This window comes from Nicrophorus vespilloides, unplaced genomic scaffold (genome assembly GCF_001412225.1).
Source record: "Nicrophorus vespilloides isolate i.1.1-1 unplaced genomic scaffold, Nicve_v1.0, whole genome shotgun sequence".
In the NCBI taxonomy this organism is placed as follows: domain Eukaryota; kingdom Metazoa; phylum Arthropoda; class Insecta; order Coleoptera; family Silphidae; genus Nicrophorus; species Nicrophorus vespilloides.
This window is the reverse complement of record NW_017097089.1, coordinates 26,759-44,533: the sequence shown is the minus strand read 5'-3', so window position 1 is coordinate 44,533 and position 17,775 is coordinate 26,759. Positions and strand designations below refer to the sequence as shown.

The following is a 17,775-nucleotide window of genomic DNA, read 5'->3' as shown; positions in this document are numbered from 1 at the left end:
TGATAATTTTAGATATTTTATTTTCTCAAATTTGTTTTAATTTCTTAAATTCATTCAATTTCAGTAGTTTTCAATGCTTTAAGACAGCGATCGGGGAACTTTTTTAACAATTACCAAAATATTTTTGCGTAAGTCGATATTACCCCTCCCCCCCATTCTGAAAAGAAAACAATCAATGTAAATTTTAAATAAACATTATTTATTGAATTAATAGAATTCTGTAAAAACCAAATATTTCTGAATGAAAATTGATAGTGTTACTTGCAGCAATGTTAAAAAAATGTTCGAAATTTAGACCTTATTTTGGATTTTGATAAGCAGCTTTTGTTGTAATCATTAAAAGTTGTAAATTCAAAAAATAGTTTAGTTTTCAAACTGTTTGAGAGCACTAGATTTTATATTATCACCTGTATTAAAGTCAGTAGTTTAGAACCTTATTTGTGTACTGCACATATCTGTATTACCAATTCCATCACACTACCAATGACGGGCTGGCCATAAATACCCGATATTTATTGTGTTTTCATGGAAACACATATTACACGCACCATTAATCGTCTGTGCGCTGATGTTTCGTGCTGTCAATCGTGTTCGTTTTGCAACAAGTGATTTTTTGTATATATATATTTATATATAGTTCTTTGCAGATTCCGACGTTCCCACGTCACGCGATTTGACAAATCGCACAATTACTGTATACAACTAAATACTGTTTGCTGCTGCATCCATCCATTATTTTTTCTTTTTTGCTTGAACCGGGCAGGAAGTCCCTTTGAGAGTCCGCACATAGGTAAGCATTGTTGGCGAAAGAATCGCTGAATGGGGATGGTAAAGCCGCGTGTCGAATGGCGCCCTTAAGCCTCCGTCGCGAATCGCTGAATTATCGCAGAAGCGATTCCCGAATTCGACGCACTCCCCGTGTTTGCAGTGTTGTTAAAACCGCCGTTCATGAATAAACTAGCACACACACAAAAAAAAATGTTGGCGAAGAAGAGTGAGAGAGAAAGGCAGAGAAGAGGAAAGTGGAAACGGAGATGGATACTCACCGGAAGCCTGCGAGAAGGTTCACTGTTTGCCAAGTACTTTTCTTTTATTTGCCTTGGGAATTAATTGATCAACAGTTGGCAACAGACAATAAATATTTAAAGGTAATTAGGATGTACATTACGTTTCTTTCATCGCGCGCTTTCATGCATTTACTTTCGACTTTGATTCAAACAAATTTAGAATTATTATCTTTAAAAAAATCCTTATTTCTGCTATCAAATGAAGCTAAAATGCATATTGTTGGATGTGGTTTAACCAAGTTATGATAAATTATATAAGTTAATTCCAATTATAGCTTTAACAAGACGATTGGATCTACAACAACCAATTAGATACAATCAAGTTATGTTGTCATAACTACTCTTGGATATATAATTATCTTGAGATGTTCTAGCAATTAAAGTTCTAATTAGACAACACTTATTGGATATAACAATGAAAATATATCACTAGCAATTTGTAGCTTTAATAATAATCAAATTAATTACAACATAAAAAGCAATTATAAGCTGTCATTAAAATCAATCTTACGTTGTAAAAACCTGAATATCTTTCGTGTTATCAACTATAATAGGATTTCTTGGAAAAAACGTTATATAATTCTTCTTGTATAATTTGCACTTGGCTTTTACATTATACGTCCTGAATTTTATTTAAATACCCAAAGCTTCAATTTTTTGGATTTATAAAAAATAAATTCCAATCCGATTTTTTTTCGTTTACTTTAAAAAAATCATATATTTTGTATGTTACGAATTTATATATAAAATAAAAACATTGAACTGGAAAAAACATATATTTAAATAAATCTTAAATAATGTCTATGACTTCAAGTCGAAGAAATGTAATAAGTTTGGATATATGTAATAAAATCTTATTTGCAAAGTTCTACATTGAATAGTGCCTAATAGCCAATAATTGACAAAAGGCAAATCAAAATCTCATTATAACATGCGAGATGGATTGGCCGACTTTCTGACCGAAGCCCTACGGTAAGTTTTCTTTATTTATTGTAGACAATGTTTTATTCGTCGTCGTTTTCCTTTGAGTGCGAAGGTTAATTGTGCGCTGGGAAATGTTTACAAATTCCTTCTTTCTTTTGTCGAGTTTGTTTCCCATGTGGAGAGTTACACATGTTTTGGGTAGATTTCCGGAGTCAACAATTGGACACAAAGAGAGAGCGAATGTTTGGACCTCGTGTCCTTTTCGGTGTCCGATCAATAACATCCTCTTCCATTCACCATTTTCGATCGTTGCTGACGCCACTTTGCTTTTTTACTATTTTCGTTCCTTAACATAAGCTAAGATCACGAATTACAATGCTGATGATGATGATGATGAAAAATGGATGAGCGCGAATTGATATTGTATGCGTTGTGGCCAAGTAGAATAAATATGTACAGAGACTCTCTCTTTGTGAGTGGAAGAGTGAGTTTTGAATCTTCGTTTCTCTCTATACGCATGTAACGGGGTTGGCGGGCACAGAAAATTTGTACAAACCGTATTTGTAGAGCACACAAACGAAAGTATCCCGGAGTTTGGCGAGGAAATATTTACCGACAGTTATACATTTTCCTGCTAAATAAATTATTTTAGTAAATGTCGGCATAAGCAGCGTGGAGGGAAGGCAAAGTCAATGTTTGAGATATGTGATGAGAGAATATTTTATGTATTTGAACAAAAATGGTTTAAATGAAATTATTTCCAAAAGAGAACAGAGCCTCTCTTTCTCTGCTCTGTGCCGCGTGTTTCTCTTCTTTCCTTTTTTACTTCTAATTTTTTTTTTATACTCCCCACATAATTCATTTGCGTTTTACCAACACCGAATTGACCTTAACTATGTCATACCAAATGTTTAACAGTTTAAGCCTGTTGCTTCCGTTTTGTTCCATCCATTGGGATGAGAATTGATCGTTTCGTCTCTGGAATACAATAATTATTAAAATCGAATTAAATTCCTGCCGTTGTGACCATCGACAATGGTGCAATTTGTCAATGGTTGTTGCGTTGGCAAATAAATGTTTCTCTTTTATTTTTTATTTTACTATTTGAGAAATGGGTTTCGGATGGGGGAGAGATCCGGCGTTTAGTATAGATTACATTCTGTGAAACGCACATAATGATATAATTCAGGCCTAAATGTTGGCAGTTATTATGTTTGATGTAAATCTGTCGGGGGGCGTCGGGCGATTTCACGGGGGCTTTGTGCTTTGACACCTGGCCTACCCATGCGTTTAGGGCCTTTGAATGGGTCCCTTTCAGGCCCTCTATTGACTTTCGGTGCATCGCATCCACATCATCATCATCTCTCTCTCTCTTTCTCACATCCGAACAGACGACCAACATCCGTGCTCTGTCTCTCTTCTTCGTTGTTGATGGTTATACATGGCCTACAATGCCACAAAACTGCACGGGTCATTTTTCAGTCCGCCTTTTTACCCGCCCCGCGACAACAAACAAGGCCATCTCACAATGCCGCACGACACGGTAAGTCCCTGTTTAGGTTTTTGCGTTCCTTTTGTTCGTCCCTGCTGGAGCCGTAATTTATGGTGCCCACGCGCAATCGAAGACATTCAGATCCATTCAAGTTTCTTTCCTCGCCGGTTTTATATAAACAAATAAATGTGGAAGCCAAATTGGCTTACTCTCTAGGCATAATTGGCTTAAGCACACACACATACATACCATGGGACACGGGCGGTGGCAGCCCCCACGACGTTCACAATAAGCTTTGATAAATTACGGAACGGCTTACAGCACGGATTTCACCGCAGACACATCCACATCAAAGACATCTGCAGTTGCTAGTTGACGTATTCAAAAGAACATATTTTGCAATTTATTTGTAACTAATGTTTAATTTCTGTATTAAACTTTAAAAAAATAAAATTTTCTTGTAACACTAACTAAAATTAATCGGTGGTCTATGTGAAATTCTGCTACTTGTTCAATTACAAATAGTGGTTTCAAACTAAACTTAACAAACCAAGGATTGTTTACATTAACTTAGTTTTACTTAAATTGATTACTTTTAAATGTGTCACGTCTCAATCATTTTCATTACATTCTAAGTAGTAACAATTGTATTTATCCAAACATTTTTTAACTCTTTGATATATTTTGATATTTCTAGACAACTGAATCAGACAATTTTGTCAATTGAGTCAACATCGGGTGGTATGGACTATCAAAATTCATCCCTTGACATACCAACCAAATTAAAGGGTAATTCCTCTTTTCTGGACATTTTCTAGAAAATTATAAAAATTCTACCTTCTACTACCTACAAAGAGTTAAATTATAATATTTTAATTAACCACTTACATTTAAATTTTTCAAAAATTAAATTTTAGTTAATTTATTAATTCAATACTTTTACTATGAATTTCCACTTTTCATACAAAAAATATGCTTGAGTACCTTTGAATACAAAATAAGATTATTAAGATCCTTTTTTGCCTTTAAAAACAATATTACAGTTTTCTTGGCAATATTGATTCGCTCAACAATTTTAGTATAGCTGAATTTGTCGGTATATTATAACACGTTGATTTTGTTATTACAGATATATGTTTCTTCGTCCAATTTCATTTAATGTTTTAGGTATAAAATATTTACAAAGTTTTTTTTTAAATAATAATAATATTTAAATAAAAAATTAATATTAATATGATTCTTTTTTTTATCAAAATATGTATGAAAATTTGAAAAAAAAAATTGTTTATAATGATTTAAATATACAATTGCTATTACAGTTGATTGCTGACAGTGTTGGATATCCAGGGATGTATATATCTTTGGTTTTGCCGTGAGGGTGTAAATGAAATCAGCCCGTCTGTTTTGGATGCTCTTGGGTTCCTATCGTGTATGTGCATGTATGTGCTAGGGTGCGGGTGGCAAGCGTCGCGACGCCTATTCGTACACGTAGGAGCGAGATGGGTGCGCCCAATGGAACGACATGCGAAGAACAGAGAGAGAGAGGGAGAAAGAGCTAGACAACAGGAGGGTGAAGGAGGGCGCGACACATGTAATAATGAGCACACATTGTTTACCCGGTTCTGACGTCACTGTTGTTTGCCGTGTCCGACATATTGCGACCGGCCGAACTAATTTCCTGTCCGAATATTGCGGACCCCCGCATTTTCCTCCGGTACCGACGTTACGTTATGTACCATACGTACACATTTATATATTATGTGTACAGGATTATATGAGAAAATCAGATCTTGCCTTGATTAAGACCATAATGTATATACTGAGTATATGAGTAGAGAGAGAGAGATATAAATGATTATATATATATATATATATAGAGAGAGAGAAAGAGGAGTGAGTGGGTAGTTGTAGGTGGATGGAAAAAGGGTCTTCTGCATCTTAGGCGGTGCGTCGCCATTTTCTTTCGCCGCAATGGCAGGCTGGAAATTAATTATTTCTTTCATTAGCAGAAGTTTATTAATTAAGGAAGCGTCTTGTTGTTTGCCTTCGCGTTATCTCCGCGCTTCGCGCCCCCTTATCCGTCCACCATCCGGGCGCTCTTTCAGTCCCCTTCCACCAACCCTTTCGCTTCCACTTTTCGCGAAAGCCCTTTTCAAAGCTCAGCGAACGCCGCCCACCCCATCATCTTCTTCCTCGTTCCTTTTCTCTCAAATGGGAACTTTAAGAAACGAAATTAATTATGTATTTATGAATTAAATATTCATTCCGCTTCGCAAATACGTACTCACTGTCTCCGCTCCGCTCCGCCACCCACGTCTCAATATTAAAAATTATTTACAATCCATCTCTTGTCTCCGTCTGCTTATTCCGACGTTTCAACAAACGAATTCAAGTATTCATAAATAATGACCTAACGTATTTTCATCTTGATAAAATAGATACTAACCTTCCTGTTCGTATTAACGTACATTTTTACATTATCTATTTATATATTTCATTTATCAATTCCTTTAAAAGTGATGTAATTTTTTTTTCAATTTCAATTTCCAAAAGGTTTGTAACATTAACTTTATAATTAAATGATAATATCAGTTGTTTCGAATGAACAAATGAACAGCTATGTATCAAAATGTCGTAAATGTATGCAATTATATAAGAAAAACAACATTTTCTTGCAATTTAATTAAAATATCTATTAGTACGTTCATACGAATGAGTGTGTATAAAAAAATGTATTAAAGCCATGCGTTTATAAGGGAATTCACCGTTCGATTAACATAAACAAATGTGTTTATCTATTATTCATTGTGTATGCATTAGATACATTAACTGAACTACGAGTGTATTTGGTTAAAGGTAAATAACAATTTTCGAGCGCGCCAATTCGCAAAGTGCGTCGGTCTGCCACCTGTAATTACACTAATTCTCCTATGCAGCGGCGCGTCGTGTTGTTTCAACTCTCCCGCCGTGGGATTTGCACTGTTTGAATGCTTTTTGAAAGATTAAAACCGCTGGGTTTGTGTGTTTTTCGAATTTTTCCCGACCTGCTGCAAGGTATATGCACGTGTTATGTGTGCGCTCGCGAAGTAAATGAATGGATGAATGGCTAATAACGCCGGGCAGAGATGAAAAAAAAAAATAATAATGTGGAACGACGAGGGGGTGGCTTTGCTCAAACACGGTATTAATATGCAGTGTGCACACATTGGCAACGGGATTTTGTGTCGTGTCAAAAAGGCGCAAGCTAGAAAATAGGAACGGAAGAGCCGGCACGCACATCCATACCTATCAGTCTGTGTGTGTGTGTGTATGTATTAAGCATATATTTAATGTTTGCAGTTTGAATCGAACTGCAATGTTGAGTATAATAGGATGTGCATGTGCGCGAGGGAGAAGACACGTCGATGGATGAATGGTGGAGGGATGAGAGAGACAGGGATAGTGATGGCGCTCGGGGGCGGCGGCGTCGGCGTCGCACTCCACGAGGACGGCCGACGCCGCCGTCCCAGCTCTCCTCTCCTATATAGCAGGTAACAGTCAACAGGGCTCAAATATTTGCAAATCCGTCTCAAATGTAAATATCCTCATCTAAATCAGCTGGATCTGTTGTTATTACGTCAGGCGATGCTTACATAATCTACCCTTAATTTGATACATGCCCTATTTGTTATTTCCATTGTACACGCTCATGTCAGGAATGCCAAAGAAACAAAGCGACAAAAACGAATTGAGTTTAACTCTATACACCACACGTTAACTTAGCACTAAAATGCATCAGTAACTCCAAAAAGTTTATTTTGTAATATTAGTATTAATCAACTAAATTTCTTTTACAATCTTACATCAGAACCAAATATTAAGCCAGTTACATATTTCTTTTGATAAATACAAATTACAATTGTATTCTCAAACATAAATCATACACAGATCAAAACCAAAAACTATTTTTTTTTCATAAAACTGTATTAAATACTTATTAATTTATTTGTACTTAATACTAAAATATTTCGGTTTATGTTATGTTGTTTGTTAATTATTATTTCTTGTGGACAACTTAGAGCTAATATTTAAAAATGTTGACATACATAATATATGTATTTATGTCATCATATTATATTTAATTATTTGTTGTGATAATAATTTTGCTGATGTATATGTTTATAAAGGAATCTCTACCGTGATCCCGATTCGAAACACTTTAATATAAACAAAGGGGATCAAGTGTAAACATTCCCATCTATACTCCCTTACCTTTAAGTGCTTATTATAAACACATAATAATCATTACACGTACAATCGTAATCGATCATATTTTTCATATAAACTAATGCATATTTTGTCCCGGTCTTATAATAAACAAAACCATCAAGACCAATTCCCGTGGGAACGCTTAATCATCAATATATACAAAGCCTTACTCCCAATCACAACTCTCACCCCGTATTAATAAGAATTAACTTTGAAAGTAGAATAAGTATTTAGAATCAGTCTCAGTAAAATCTTAATAAGATGAACATAGTCTTATAACAATTTTAATATGATGAGCATAGTCTCAGATAAATCTTAAATCGACCAAGTAAAGAATAAAGTTATGTAAAACCAATTGAATTATATAATTCCTACAACTGAGGCTCCACAACGACAATACCAGACAATATTCCACTGTGTCCAGAATTCCGTCCCTGGGGCACGTCTAACATAACAACATAATTAGTTATTTAGACACCAAAGTACTTGTCCAGTAATTTTTTGAATATTACGTATTGTGTAAATTTTCACTACTTTCAACTAAAATAATATTATATAATATATAATTTAAATAACCTACAGCAGTATTTGTAGCATTCAAATACAGCTTTGTATAAATATAGGAACATATATATTATGTTTATTAATTATTAAAAAAAAATAATTACTATTAATTTAAAATGTGGTTCCGCCCGGGATCGAACCGGGGACCTTCTGCGTGTAAAGCAGACGTGATAACCGCTACACTACGGAACCAACTTATATAATAAAGCATTTTTTTTACTCAACGACGGGAATTCACTAATCTGTACAGAGATATAAAATAGCTGTTTCCGCCCGGGTTCGAACCGGGGACCTTCTGCGTGTGAAGCAGACGTGATAACCACTACACTACGAAAACTATATAATACTTTAGTTCATGAAGAAATATCATTAAAATAAGTAAATTTCAATTTCCTATCCCCATATTTCTATAAACTAAAATACAGACGCGTTTATGGACTCAGTGAGTAATTTATGAATTGTTTGCATTTCTATTAATAGGTTTAATTAACACAATAAATAGTGCATCTCTTATCTCGAGGTTTTCCAACTGAAATCTGCTGTTTTCACAGACTGCTGTGCTAACATGTGCTAAAATATACGGAAAAAAAAAATTGGATGATCATTTGAGTAAAGTTAATGAAAAGATGGTTAACTTTCGCATCAGGATTTTCCGTCTACCATGATGAATCATATTTGTGTTTTGCATTAGGAAGTTTTGCGTGTTTTACAACAATAAATAAAAGAGAGAAATCTAGAGGTAACGCAATAAAAAAAATAAAGAAAAGGAAGGTGGTCGACGAGAAACGTAAATGCGAATCAAAATATTTGATGTCTAAGTCCCCCACAAATACACAGACTGAGAACACACAAAAGTGTGCTTCCAGAGTAGTGAGCTCAGTTTGCGATTAACGAGTATTGTGTACGTGTTTTATATACGCAAACAAAAAGTTTAAACTGTGTGTAAAGTTACAAATTTGATATCTAAATATTTAGTGGTTACTATTTATTTTATCCACACAAACGTACACAGAACACGCGCATTCGTCCACACTCAACATTTATGTATCGAGCCAACATGTATTTATTTGCCAATGCATAATATTTTCGTTTCCCCCCCATACTTTCTGTTTTTTTTTTGGTGCGGAATAAAAACAATATTATAGCAATATTTATTTATTTAATATGTCTATCACAGTCGCATATGATAGGTGCGTGGATGAGTTTAACGCTGAAGGGTATTGAAACCATATTTTCCGTTATCACGTTATCGCCATTATCTTTATTATTCCATTATCGGCCTTTGCCCTTCTTGGAAAGCTTCCAACGGAAACACCAAGAGTTTTTCCAAATCCGAAATGCACACACATTCATACGAAATTAGTGTTGTTTGAGGGACGTTTGCTTAGTAGTAAACACGGAATCACACTACAGTTTGCGTAATCATTAGCTATACACATGTCTATTTCTACCTATTGATTTTGTTTAAATAACTGTGCAAATAAATCAATAACGGGTTTGTATTCTCTATTTAACAGCGCGGTTAAGCATGAGATATATGCAACCCTTTTAGAATAAATCATTCTCTTTTAATATTCAATGAAATTTCTATGAAATAGACAAAAAACAATATAATTAAACAATTAATTGTTGTTATATATTTAAATAGTGCACAGTATTGATCCTTGCGGTATACCAAAGTTAAGATCGAGACCTGTGTGGTACTAGAACTTAGGCAACCAACTTTGAAAGTGTTAAGTTTTATAAGTATATAAGAACGAGACTAGAAGAGTATTATCAGCATATTAGTAAATTTACTCTATTGAAATACATTTTTAGAATATGTTTTTAAAATAAACACATTTTCTAATAATAGCAGCATATTTACGTAAAGAGGAAATTCGTATAGTTGAAACACATAATATTATAGGCAACCAACAAACCAAACTGTTCGGTAATTGTCTGTAAATCATATAAACATAACCAAAAATTATCCCATATTTATCTACACTGGAATGTCTTAAAAATAGAAGTAAGTACCAAGTTTTTAAATGCTCAACTTTATAAAAAGAAGTAAATGCTACTTATAGGCTATGTTGCGTTTAAATCATATTTGCGCCAAGTTCGCACCAACAATCCGACAGAAATCAACAAATGTCTTAGAGCTTCTTAACAATCGTAGTCTAATTCAAGTAGCAGGAAATGAAGTTGCAGATTTTTTGCAAGGGTTAATAACCAATGATATTAATCACTTGAACAATGGGAATGAAAGTATGTATGCTATGTTCTTGAACACTAAAGGTCGAGTGATGTATGATACATTGGTGTATAAAGGAGTAGAACCAAATTGCTATCTCTTGGAATGTGATTCTGAGATTGTGCAGTCACTTCAGAAACATTTAAAATTGTATAGGGTGCGCCGGAAGATTGACATTAAACTTCTTGATGATAGTTGTATTTATGCACTGTTTGATGCTGATCAAAGCAGTAAAGAATCTCACAAGTCTAAAGGTTTGGATGGGATCATAGTCCCTTGTAACACTCTCAACGAGACTCAGCCTTATACAGTTTTTAGTAAGCACATTGGCGATATTTCTATCTACCAAGATCCGAGGATAATCGCGTTGGGATTAAGGGTCGTCGCTCCGAAAGGATACGACGTGCTTGGCGAAATATCGAATGGGACAGATGTAAAATTGGAGCAGAGCAAGTACAGGGAGTTCAGATACCACTTGGGCGTGGGCGAAGGAGTGACTGATTTACCACCAGGCAATTGTTTACCTTTGGAAGCCAATTGTGATTACCTTCATGGTGTTAGCTTCCATAAAGGTTGTTACATTGGGCAAGAATTGACTGCGAGAACACATCATACTGGAGTGGTGCGGAAACGATTGATGCCAATACATTTGGACAAACCATTGGAAGATATTCCTGAAGAGAAAAATATAGTTTTGGATAAAGTGAACCTTGGAAAATTCCGAGGTTCTGTAGGATGCACCGGACTAGCACTACTTAGGATAGCTCAGGCCATCGAATGCCAAGGAATCCCTATTGGAAATAGTTTAGCGACTACAGGAAAACCCACGTGGTGGCCACTCGAGGCTCCCAAAGAAAAAATGAGCGCATAAATGAACATATTAATAAATTGTTATTGTTGAATATAGTAGTAGTTTTATTAGAGGATTTATTTTCAGCCGATGGAGGGCGATAAGGATAAGGCGAGCGAAGAAGAAATCAAAGAGTTCACGTGCGAAAATTGCATGCTTCGCGAGAAGTATGAGTATTTCGGGAAAGAACCACCGTACAATAGGAAATTCAAGTATTTGGAGGAGGTGTATGCTATCGAGAACCCTTTCCAGCCACCCCGGCAAGGAGAAATATTAATTTTAGGATCGCACTGCATCCAATGCAACAAAAGCGTTTGCAAGGATCAACAGTGCAGCTTCTTTTACGAGGGCACATACTGTATACAATGTGCGAAAGGAAATGAAATGGCTTTTCCCAAACCGGTGCAGGAAAAGCTTAATAAAATTGTTCTTTAGTAACATTTATTCTTTAGACCTAGGAGCTACTTTGTTGACAAGCCTCTTCTTAGCTAACATTCCTCTGTCCATTCTCTTCTTCTAAAAATGTAAAAAAAAATTATGATCATTTGAATCTATCATTTTATTATATATATTTACCTTGGACTTCTTGTCTTGTTTGAATCCTTGATAATCCATATTTTCTTTTTTAACTCTTTGTTTTGTATCATTTCCAAAGTTATTTGTTCGTCGTTCCTAAAATACATAAAAAATAAATATGTATTTAATTCTGCTTAAATTTAATTTTACCGCTCTGATCGCCTTTTTCTCCCTTTTCTTCTCACTCTTGTTTCCACATTGGGAAATCCTTAGAGTCCTATTATCAATTTGTACCTCCCCCATGTTCAGCGCCAAATGCACAGAATCGGCTGATTCGAAATTGATGTATCCAAAACCTTTGCCGATATTCGTCACCTTATCTCGAATTAAACGGACACTGACGATTTTTCCACAAGGCGCAAAAGTTTCCCACAATTTCTCCTCTTCAGTAGCTGCAGATACATTTATGATAATAAGTGTATTTAAAGTAGATAATAATAGACTTACTGAAAGATATGTTTCCAATGAAAATTGCATTGGCCTTCTCTGGACTCTTCTCTGCATCACACATATCCACTCTCAAATGCTTATCATTCAATAAACTTCCATTTAACTCGATTGCTTTCAAGGCACTTTCCCTTTTGTCATATCTAGATCACAATAATCAAAATTGGCATGTTAAAAATAACAAAAAAAAAATAATACTAACTTGACGAAAGCAATCAAAGTTTCCCTTTTATCATGATATTCCTTCTTAATAATAGCCACTTTCTTCGGTGTACGGACGTCCGCAACAGGGGCTCCCCTGAATCTTATATTTTCGATTTTTCCATACTTGCTGAAAAGCCCAGTAAGTGTTTTCTTGGAAACATTCACATCAACATTTCCAATAAAAACAGTTCTATCGTTATCTTCATCAACCCAAGCTTTCTTCTCCTGATACTTTAACTTGGTCTCTTTACCTTTAATTCGTTTTTGAGCATTATTCAGAGGTATATCAGATTTTGTTTTCTTTGCATCTGGTTCTTCATTTTCATCATCTACATGATATCTCTTGAGTGAACCATTCGGTAAGTCATATGTTGAATTTATTTGAGACTTCTCAGTCTCAAAGTTCATTACAGTATCAGTTTTGATATGCTCCAACTTACTATTTTTGTCATTTCTCTTATCATTTTGTACCTCATCTTGACTTTCTTGTTTCTCTTCAGTTGGATTTTCTAATTTGGATTGATTTTCAGCTAATTTCCTTAATTCCTTACGTTTCAATTTTTTCTGTGGTAAAACTTCTTGTGGCTTTTGAGCTTCTGCTTCAATTTTGGCCAATTTTCTTAATTGCTTCTTCTTCAGTTTCTTGGGGGGATTATTCTCCTCACTTTCATTTGCTTTAACTTTTTCTACAGATGTTTCCAATTTCCCTTGATTCTCTGCCAACTTCCTCAGTTCCTTGCGCTTCAATTTCTTTTTTGTTGGTTCTTCAACTGGCTTTTGCAGAGGGGTATTATTGCTCTCATTTGCTTTACCACTTTCTACAGACTTTTCCAATTTTGCTTGATTTTGTAATTTCCTCAGTTCCTTGCGCTTCAATTTCTTTTTTGAAAGAGCTTCAAGTGGCTTCTGCAGTGAGGGACTCGTTTTGTCTTTTGTTTCAACACTTTCCACTGGCTTAGCCTTCTTAGGTTTTTCAGGAACCGGTATAGTTTCAAATTCTGGTAATTTAAACTCCTTCTGTACAACCTTCTGACCTCCTGCCTTAATGCCAGATATAAGGGAACCCAAACTGCCTACGGAATACTCCATCGTCAATTAAATAACACTTTTCTGTAAATTACATGCGGTACACAATGCAAAGCACTAGATTTTGTTGGTTATGTTTCTGTTGTGGATTTCTACCACGCGAAGTTTGAGAAAAAAATACTTTTAGCAATTATTAATTTAATTGAAATATACTAATATTAAGTAGTTATAGATTAATAACACTTTTTGTATAAGATTTTAGTTTGCATATAAACATTTAAAAATGTGATAATTGTAACTTTGGTTGCGTTTTGTCTTGTTAATTTAAATTACAGAAATATTAATATAAATTTATTACAATTTCATTATGCTTAATTATTGTTTATATTAGTTTTATATAAGAATTTTTTGTATAAGTCCTATGGTCGGCTTATTGACTTCTGTGAAATGACTTCTTGTTTCATTATTGTATTGAAATGTTAAATTATGTTTTTTTTTTGTTTGTAAAATTTAAAGGATTTGAATAAAATTTTCTTCGTCTATGATCTTGAATTTCAAATCTCTGAAGTTCATCAGATCACAGATCAAACATTGTATGCAATGTAAAAACAATTTAGTCATTACCGGTGGAATAGGCTTTAGTTTTGCCGTCTTTGCCAACATATCATAGTAAGCATTCTGATCAACACCCATCAAATGGGCTTTCCGTTTCGTGTAGCCCTTTGCAATTCTCTCTTCCATGTCGCTCTTTTCGTCATTCAACATTTGGTCAAAGTCGGGAAGCTTCATCTTCTCATCCAAATAAGCAGTGAAAAATCTCGCCTGCAAAGAAAAATATTGTAATTGATATAGTTATGGAGTAAACTGATTATTTTACTTGTAAGTCGAACATTTGCAAGGCGCACACATTGAACGGAATACCAATTAAACACATCGTTGGGTATTTGATGTTGATCAAATGCTTGTACAAATGTTGAACGTAGTTTTCGGTGATTGTAATACCACACGATTCGTGCAGGAATGGATAGCTGTATAGGTATCCTAGAAAATATAATTTAATATATTTGTCACAACATAATTTTGATATAATTTACCAGTACAATAGATAATAGCATCTATTTCTTCAACAGAACCATCTATAAACTCCACGGTGTTCTCATTCAGAATCTTCTTGATGTCACATCTTTGCTCCACGTTATCCGGATATTTGGATTTGATATCGTAGGTGGAATGATGACTAAATATTACCTGATCATAGAATACACCATTTTATTAATCTAAAGAGTACAATTTTGTAGTATACTTTAGTTGCAACTTCTGAAACGTTGAGTGTGATATCGAATCCTGAAGGTCCTGCTCCCATTACAATGACTCTTTGTCCTTTATACCGTTTGGGTGATCTGAACTGATGGCTGTGAGTTGCCAGTCCTGTGAACTTCTCGATTCCTTCTAAAGTTGGATAATCGGGCTCGTTGTAAATACCGTTGCAAATCATAATTGCGTCGTACTCATCCTCAATTTCTTCCTTGTTGATTTTGTTGATTGATCTCACGATCCACCTGTTGCCTTCCAAAGGCTTTATTTCAACAACAAATCTATTGAACTGTGAACATACAGATTGTTTTTAAATTGAATTCTTGTAATTGAATGCAGTACACAACCTTGATGTGTGGCCGCAAGTTAAATTTATCGGCGTATTGATGAAGGTAGTTGAGAACTTCGGCTTGTGTTAGATAAGAATTTTCTTTGTCTGGAAATGCAAGATCTGGAAATGCCATTATTTCCTTTGGCGAATTCGTTCTGTAATTCATAAATTTATTTATGAAAATATTATTTTTAGCTGTGTTCAATTGAATAGTAAAGTTGAAGTACAAAATTGTAGGAAGAAAAACGTATGTCGATAGACTTTTGATCGAAGTTAGGACCAATATTGTTTTTAATGATTAAAAATAAGAGAAATTGAAACTTCATTAAATCGTTATTAATCAAAACTTCATTATCATTAAAAATGTTATAACTCATGAGTGACGATGAGAAGAGAAGATTGCTCGCCTACTACATCATTTCTATAACTTGTGTACACATATTATGTGTAGTTTTCAATATGAGTATTTCACTATATAAGTAACAATCCGGAAATTTTGGAACGGATTAAACTCCTGAAGCGAGGTTCCACTGTATTAAAATTTTCAAATTATATTCCTTCTCTATTAAATTCTATATTAAATTGATTATTTCATAACATATTTTTGAAACTAATACACAATTTTATCGGAGTTGTAAAAAGTTTACATTTTTATTGAATAATTATTTATTGAAAAGTTACATAAATACCTGAGATTTTGGTACATTGCCGAATAAATGGGAAATCCATATTTGTCCGCTCCAACATCGTCCGAGTATATCCAGGTACCACCTAAGTCTTCCTGGAGTTCCAAGACCTCACAGTCGTGTCCACCCTGGATGATATGTTTTGCAGAGGTCAAACCAGCAGCACCTGCCCCAATAATACCGACACGCATCTTGAACTTCTTTTGGAAGAAATTATAGAACCAATATTAATCGTAAGTTAATAAGCAGTGAGCACAGTTTATCTCTCTGTCCAATTCACAAAAGTTTGCTCTATACTCTCAAGGTTGTATATTTTAATTGAAACGCGCATTATGGACGTGATAACATAATGTTATTGCAATCAGAAGAAAAATAATAGTTACACTTTAACATTAAACGTCAGCATTTTTAGTAGATTTCCAAATTTTTGTATTGATGCAAACTCATAAAGAAACTTTTATTTTAAATATTTGATTGTAGTATAAATAAAATTAAACTATTAGAATTAATTATAAGAATATCCAGGAAAAGTCCACTATTGTCCTCCTAACTATCCTTAGTTCCTACGTTGGACCTTCCCAAACTTAAGGATATGAAAACTTTTAGCAATTGTTTAGTTGAACGATTGGTTGTCTAACTAAAATGCCAATTTTAATTTAAAATTCTAGATATAAGAGAATTCAAGGCCCCTGTGTATTTGGCTGTCTTGGAATTCTTAAGAAGATCCAAAATTTTGATCTAGCATTTACTCGGTATAATGGTATAAGCTCACCATCATTTTTTCCGAGACTCAACCTAGTCAAATTGTACTGAACCGCAGAATCCCGGTTTGAACATCGTCTTTGTATGTTTTAGCCTCTTGTTGTATTTCACATCTACATATGGCCACTAGTCTGTAGCTGGCGAAATTGTGCTTGAAGGGAGTAGAGATTTTAATAAAAGAAGAGAATCCAAACTGCCCACGGAATACTTCATCGTTAATTATATAACAATGTTCTGTAAACAACTAGATTTTGTTAGTTATGTTTCTATTGTGGATTTCTACCACTCCAATTTCTAGAAAAAAATGTAACTAATATTAAGTACTTATAGATTAATAACATATATTAAATAATATTCCAGTTACCATATACACATTTCAATATGAAATTATTGTAACTTTACATTTAGTCTTTTTCATTTATATAACAGAAATGCTCTTAAATTGTTTGAATAAATTATTATAATTAGATAATGCATACTTATTGTTTATTTAAGGTTAATATAAGAAGTTTTTGTTTATAAAAATAATATTACAAATAATTAATGTTTAGAAAAAATAAAAATTAACGGATTTGAATAAAGTTTTCTTCGTCCATGATCTTGAATTTAAACTCCCTGAAGTTCGTCAGATCACAGGCCAAATATTGTACGCTCTGCAAATACAATTTGGACATCACCTGTGGAATAGGGCTTAGTTTTGCCGTCTTTGCCAACATATCATAGTAAGCATTCTGATCAACACCCATCAAATGAGCTTTCTGTTTCGTGTATCCCTTAGCAATTCTTTCTTCCAAGTCGCTCTTTTCGTCATTCAACATTTGGTCAAAGTCGGGAAGCTGCATTTTCCCATCCAAATAAGCAGTGAAAAATCTCGCCTGCAAAGAAAAAAATATTATAATTGATATAGTGTTGGAGAAAATTGATTAATTTACTTGTAAGTCAAACATTTGGAAGGTACACACGTTGAACGGAATACCGATCAAGCACATCGTCGGGTATTTGATGTTGATCAAATGCTTGTACAAATGTTGAACGTAGTTTTCGGTGA

General features: G+C 34.2%; 3 protein-coding genes and 2 non-coding genes across 8 annotated transcripts in view; 1 reads left to right on the top strand and 4 right to left on the bottom strand.

The window, feature by feature from the left end:
- Window positions 1-8,414: 8,414 nt before the first annotated feature.
- On the bottom strand, window positions 8,415-8,487 carry Trnav-uac. The gene has a single exon. It is a non-coding gene; the product is annotated as a tRNA-Val (tRNA).
- Window positions 8,488-8,559: 72 nt separating this feature from the next.
- Window positions 8,560-8,632, bottom strand: Trnav-cac. Its single transcript has one exon. It is a non-coding gene; the product is annotated as a tRNA-Val (tRNA).
- Window positions 8,633-10,195: 1,563 nt separating this feature from the next.
- On the top strand, window positions 10,196-11,462 carry LOC108558864 (putative transferase CAF17 homolog, mitochondrial). 2 transcript variants are annotated; one of them, XM_017915900.1, is made up of 3 exons: window positions 10,196-10,306; window positions 10,365-10,785; window positions 10,843-11,462. In XM_017915900.1, exons 2-3 carry the CDS (start codon window positions 10,368-10,370, stop codon window positions 11,400-11,402), a joined length of 978 nt encoding a protein of 325 aa, XP_017771389.1. In that variant the 5' UTR covers window positions 10,196-10,306; window positions 10,365-10,367; the 3' UTR covers window positions 11,403-11,462. The 2 variants fall into 2 exon arrangements, with proteins under 2 accessions (XP_017771389.1, XP_017771388.1); XM_017915899.1 differs by having other exon boundaries at window positions 10,365-11,462.
- A 275-nt stretch (window positions 11,463-11,737) lies between these two features.
- LOC108558863 (RNA-binding protein 34) lies at window positions 11,738-13,782 on the bottom strand. The gene is made up of 5 exons (XM_017915898.1): window positions 12,607-13,782; window positions 12,405-12,547; window positions 12,108-12,349; window positions 11,958-12,053; window positions 11,738-11,897 (listed from the first exon to the last, which is right to left on the bottom strand). The coding sequence occupies exons 1-5, from the start codon at window positions 13,695-13,697 to the stop codon at window positions 11,823-11,825; spliced, it is 1,647 nt and encodes a 548-aa protein (XP_017771387.1). The 5' UTR covers window positions 13,698-13,782; the 3' UTR covers window positions 11,738-11,822.
- Window positions 13,783-14,059: 277 nt separating this feature from the next.
- The window catches only part of LOC108558860 (senecionine N-oxygenase-like), a 5,337-nt gene continuing 1,621 nt past the window's right edge, over window positions 14,060-17,775 (bottom strand). The window contains exons 1-6 of one of the 3 annotated variants that reach the window (XM_017915893.1): window positions 15,969-16,249; window positions 15,296-15,434; window positions 14,938-15,237; window positions 14,729-14,882; window positions 14,512-14,675; window positions 14,060-14,456 (exon numbers count right to left, since the gene is read on the bottom strand). In XM_017915893.1, coding sequence (XP_017771382.1) covers window positions 14,145-14,456; window positions 14,512-14,675; window positions 14,729-14,882; window positions 14,938-15,237; window positions 15,296-15,434; window positions 15,969-16,156 — 1,257 coding nt within the window. In that variant the 5' untranslated portion in view covers window positions 16,157-16,249 and the 3' untranslated portion in view covers window positions 14,060-14,144. Of the gene's footprint in view, window positions 14,457-14,511; window positions 14,676-14,728; window positions 14,883-14,937; window positions 15,238-15,295; window positions 15,435-15,968; window positions 16,250-17,775 lie in introns of those variants that run through there. The other 2 variants (XM_017915894.1, XM_017915895.1) reach the window with 2 other exon arrangements.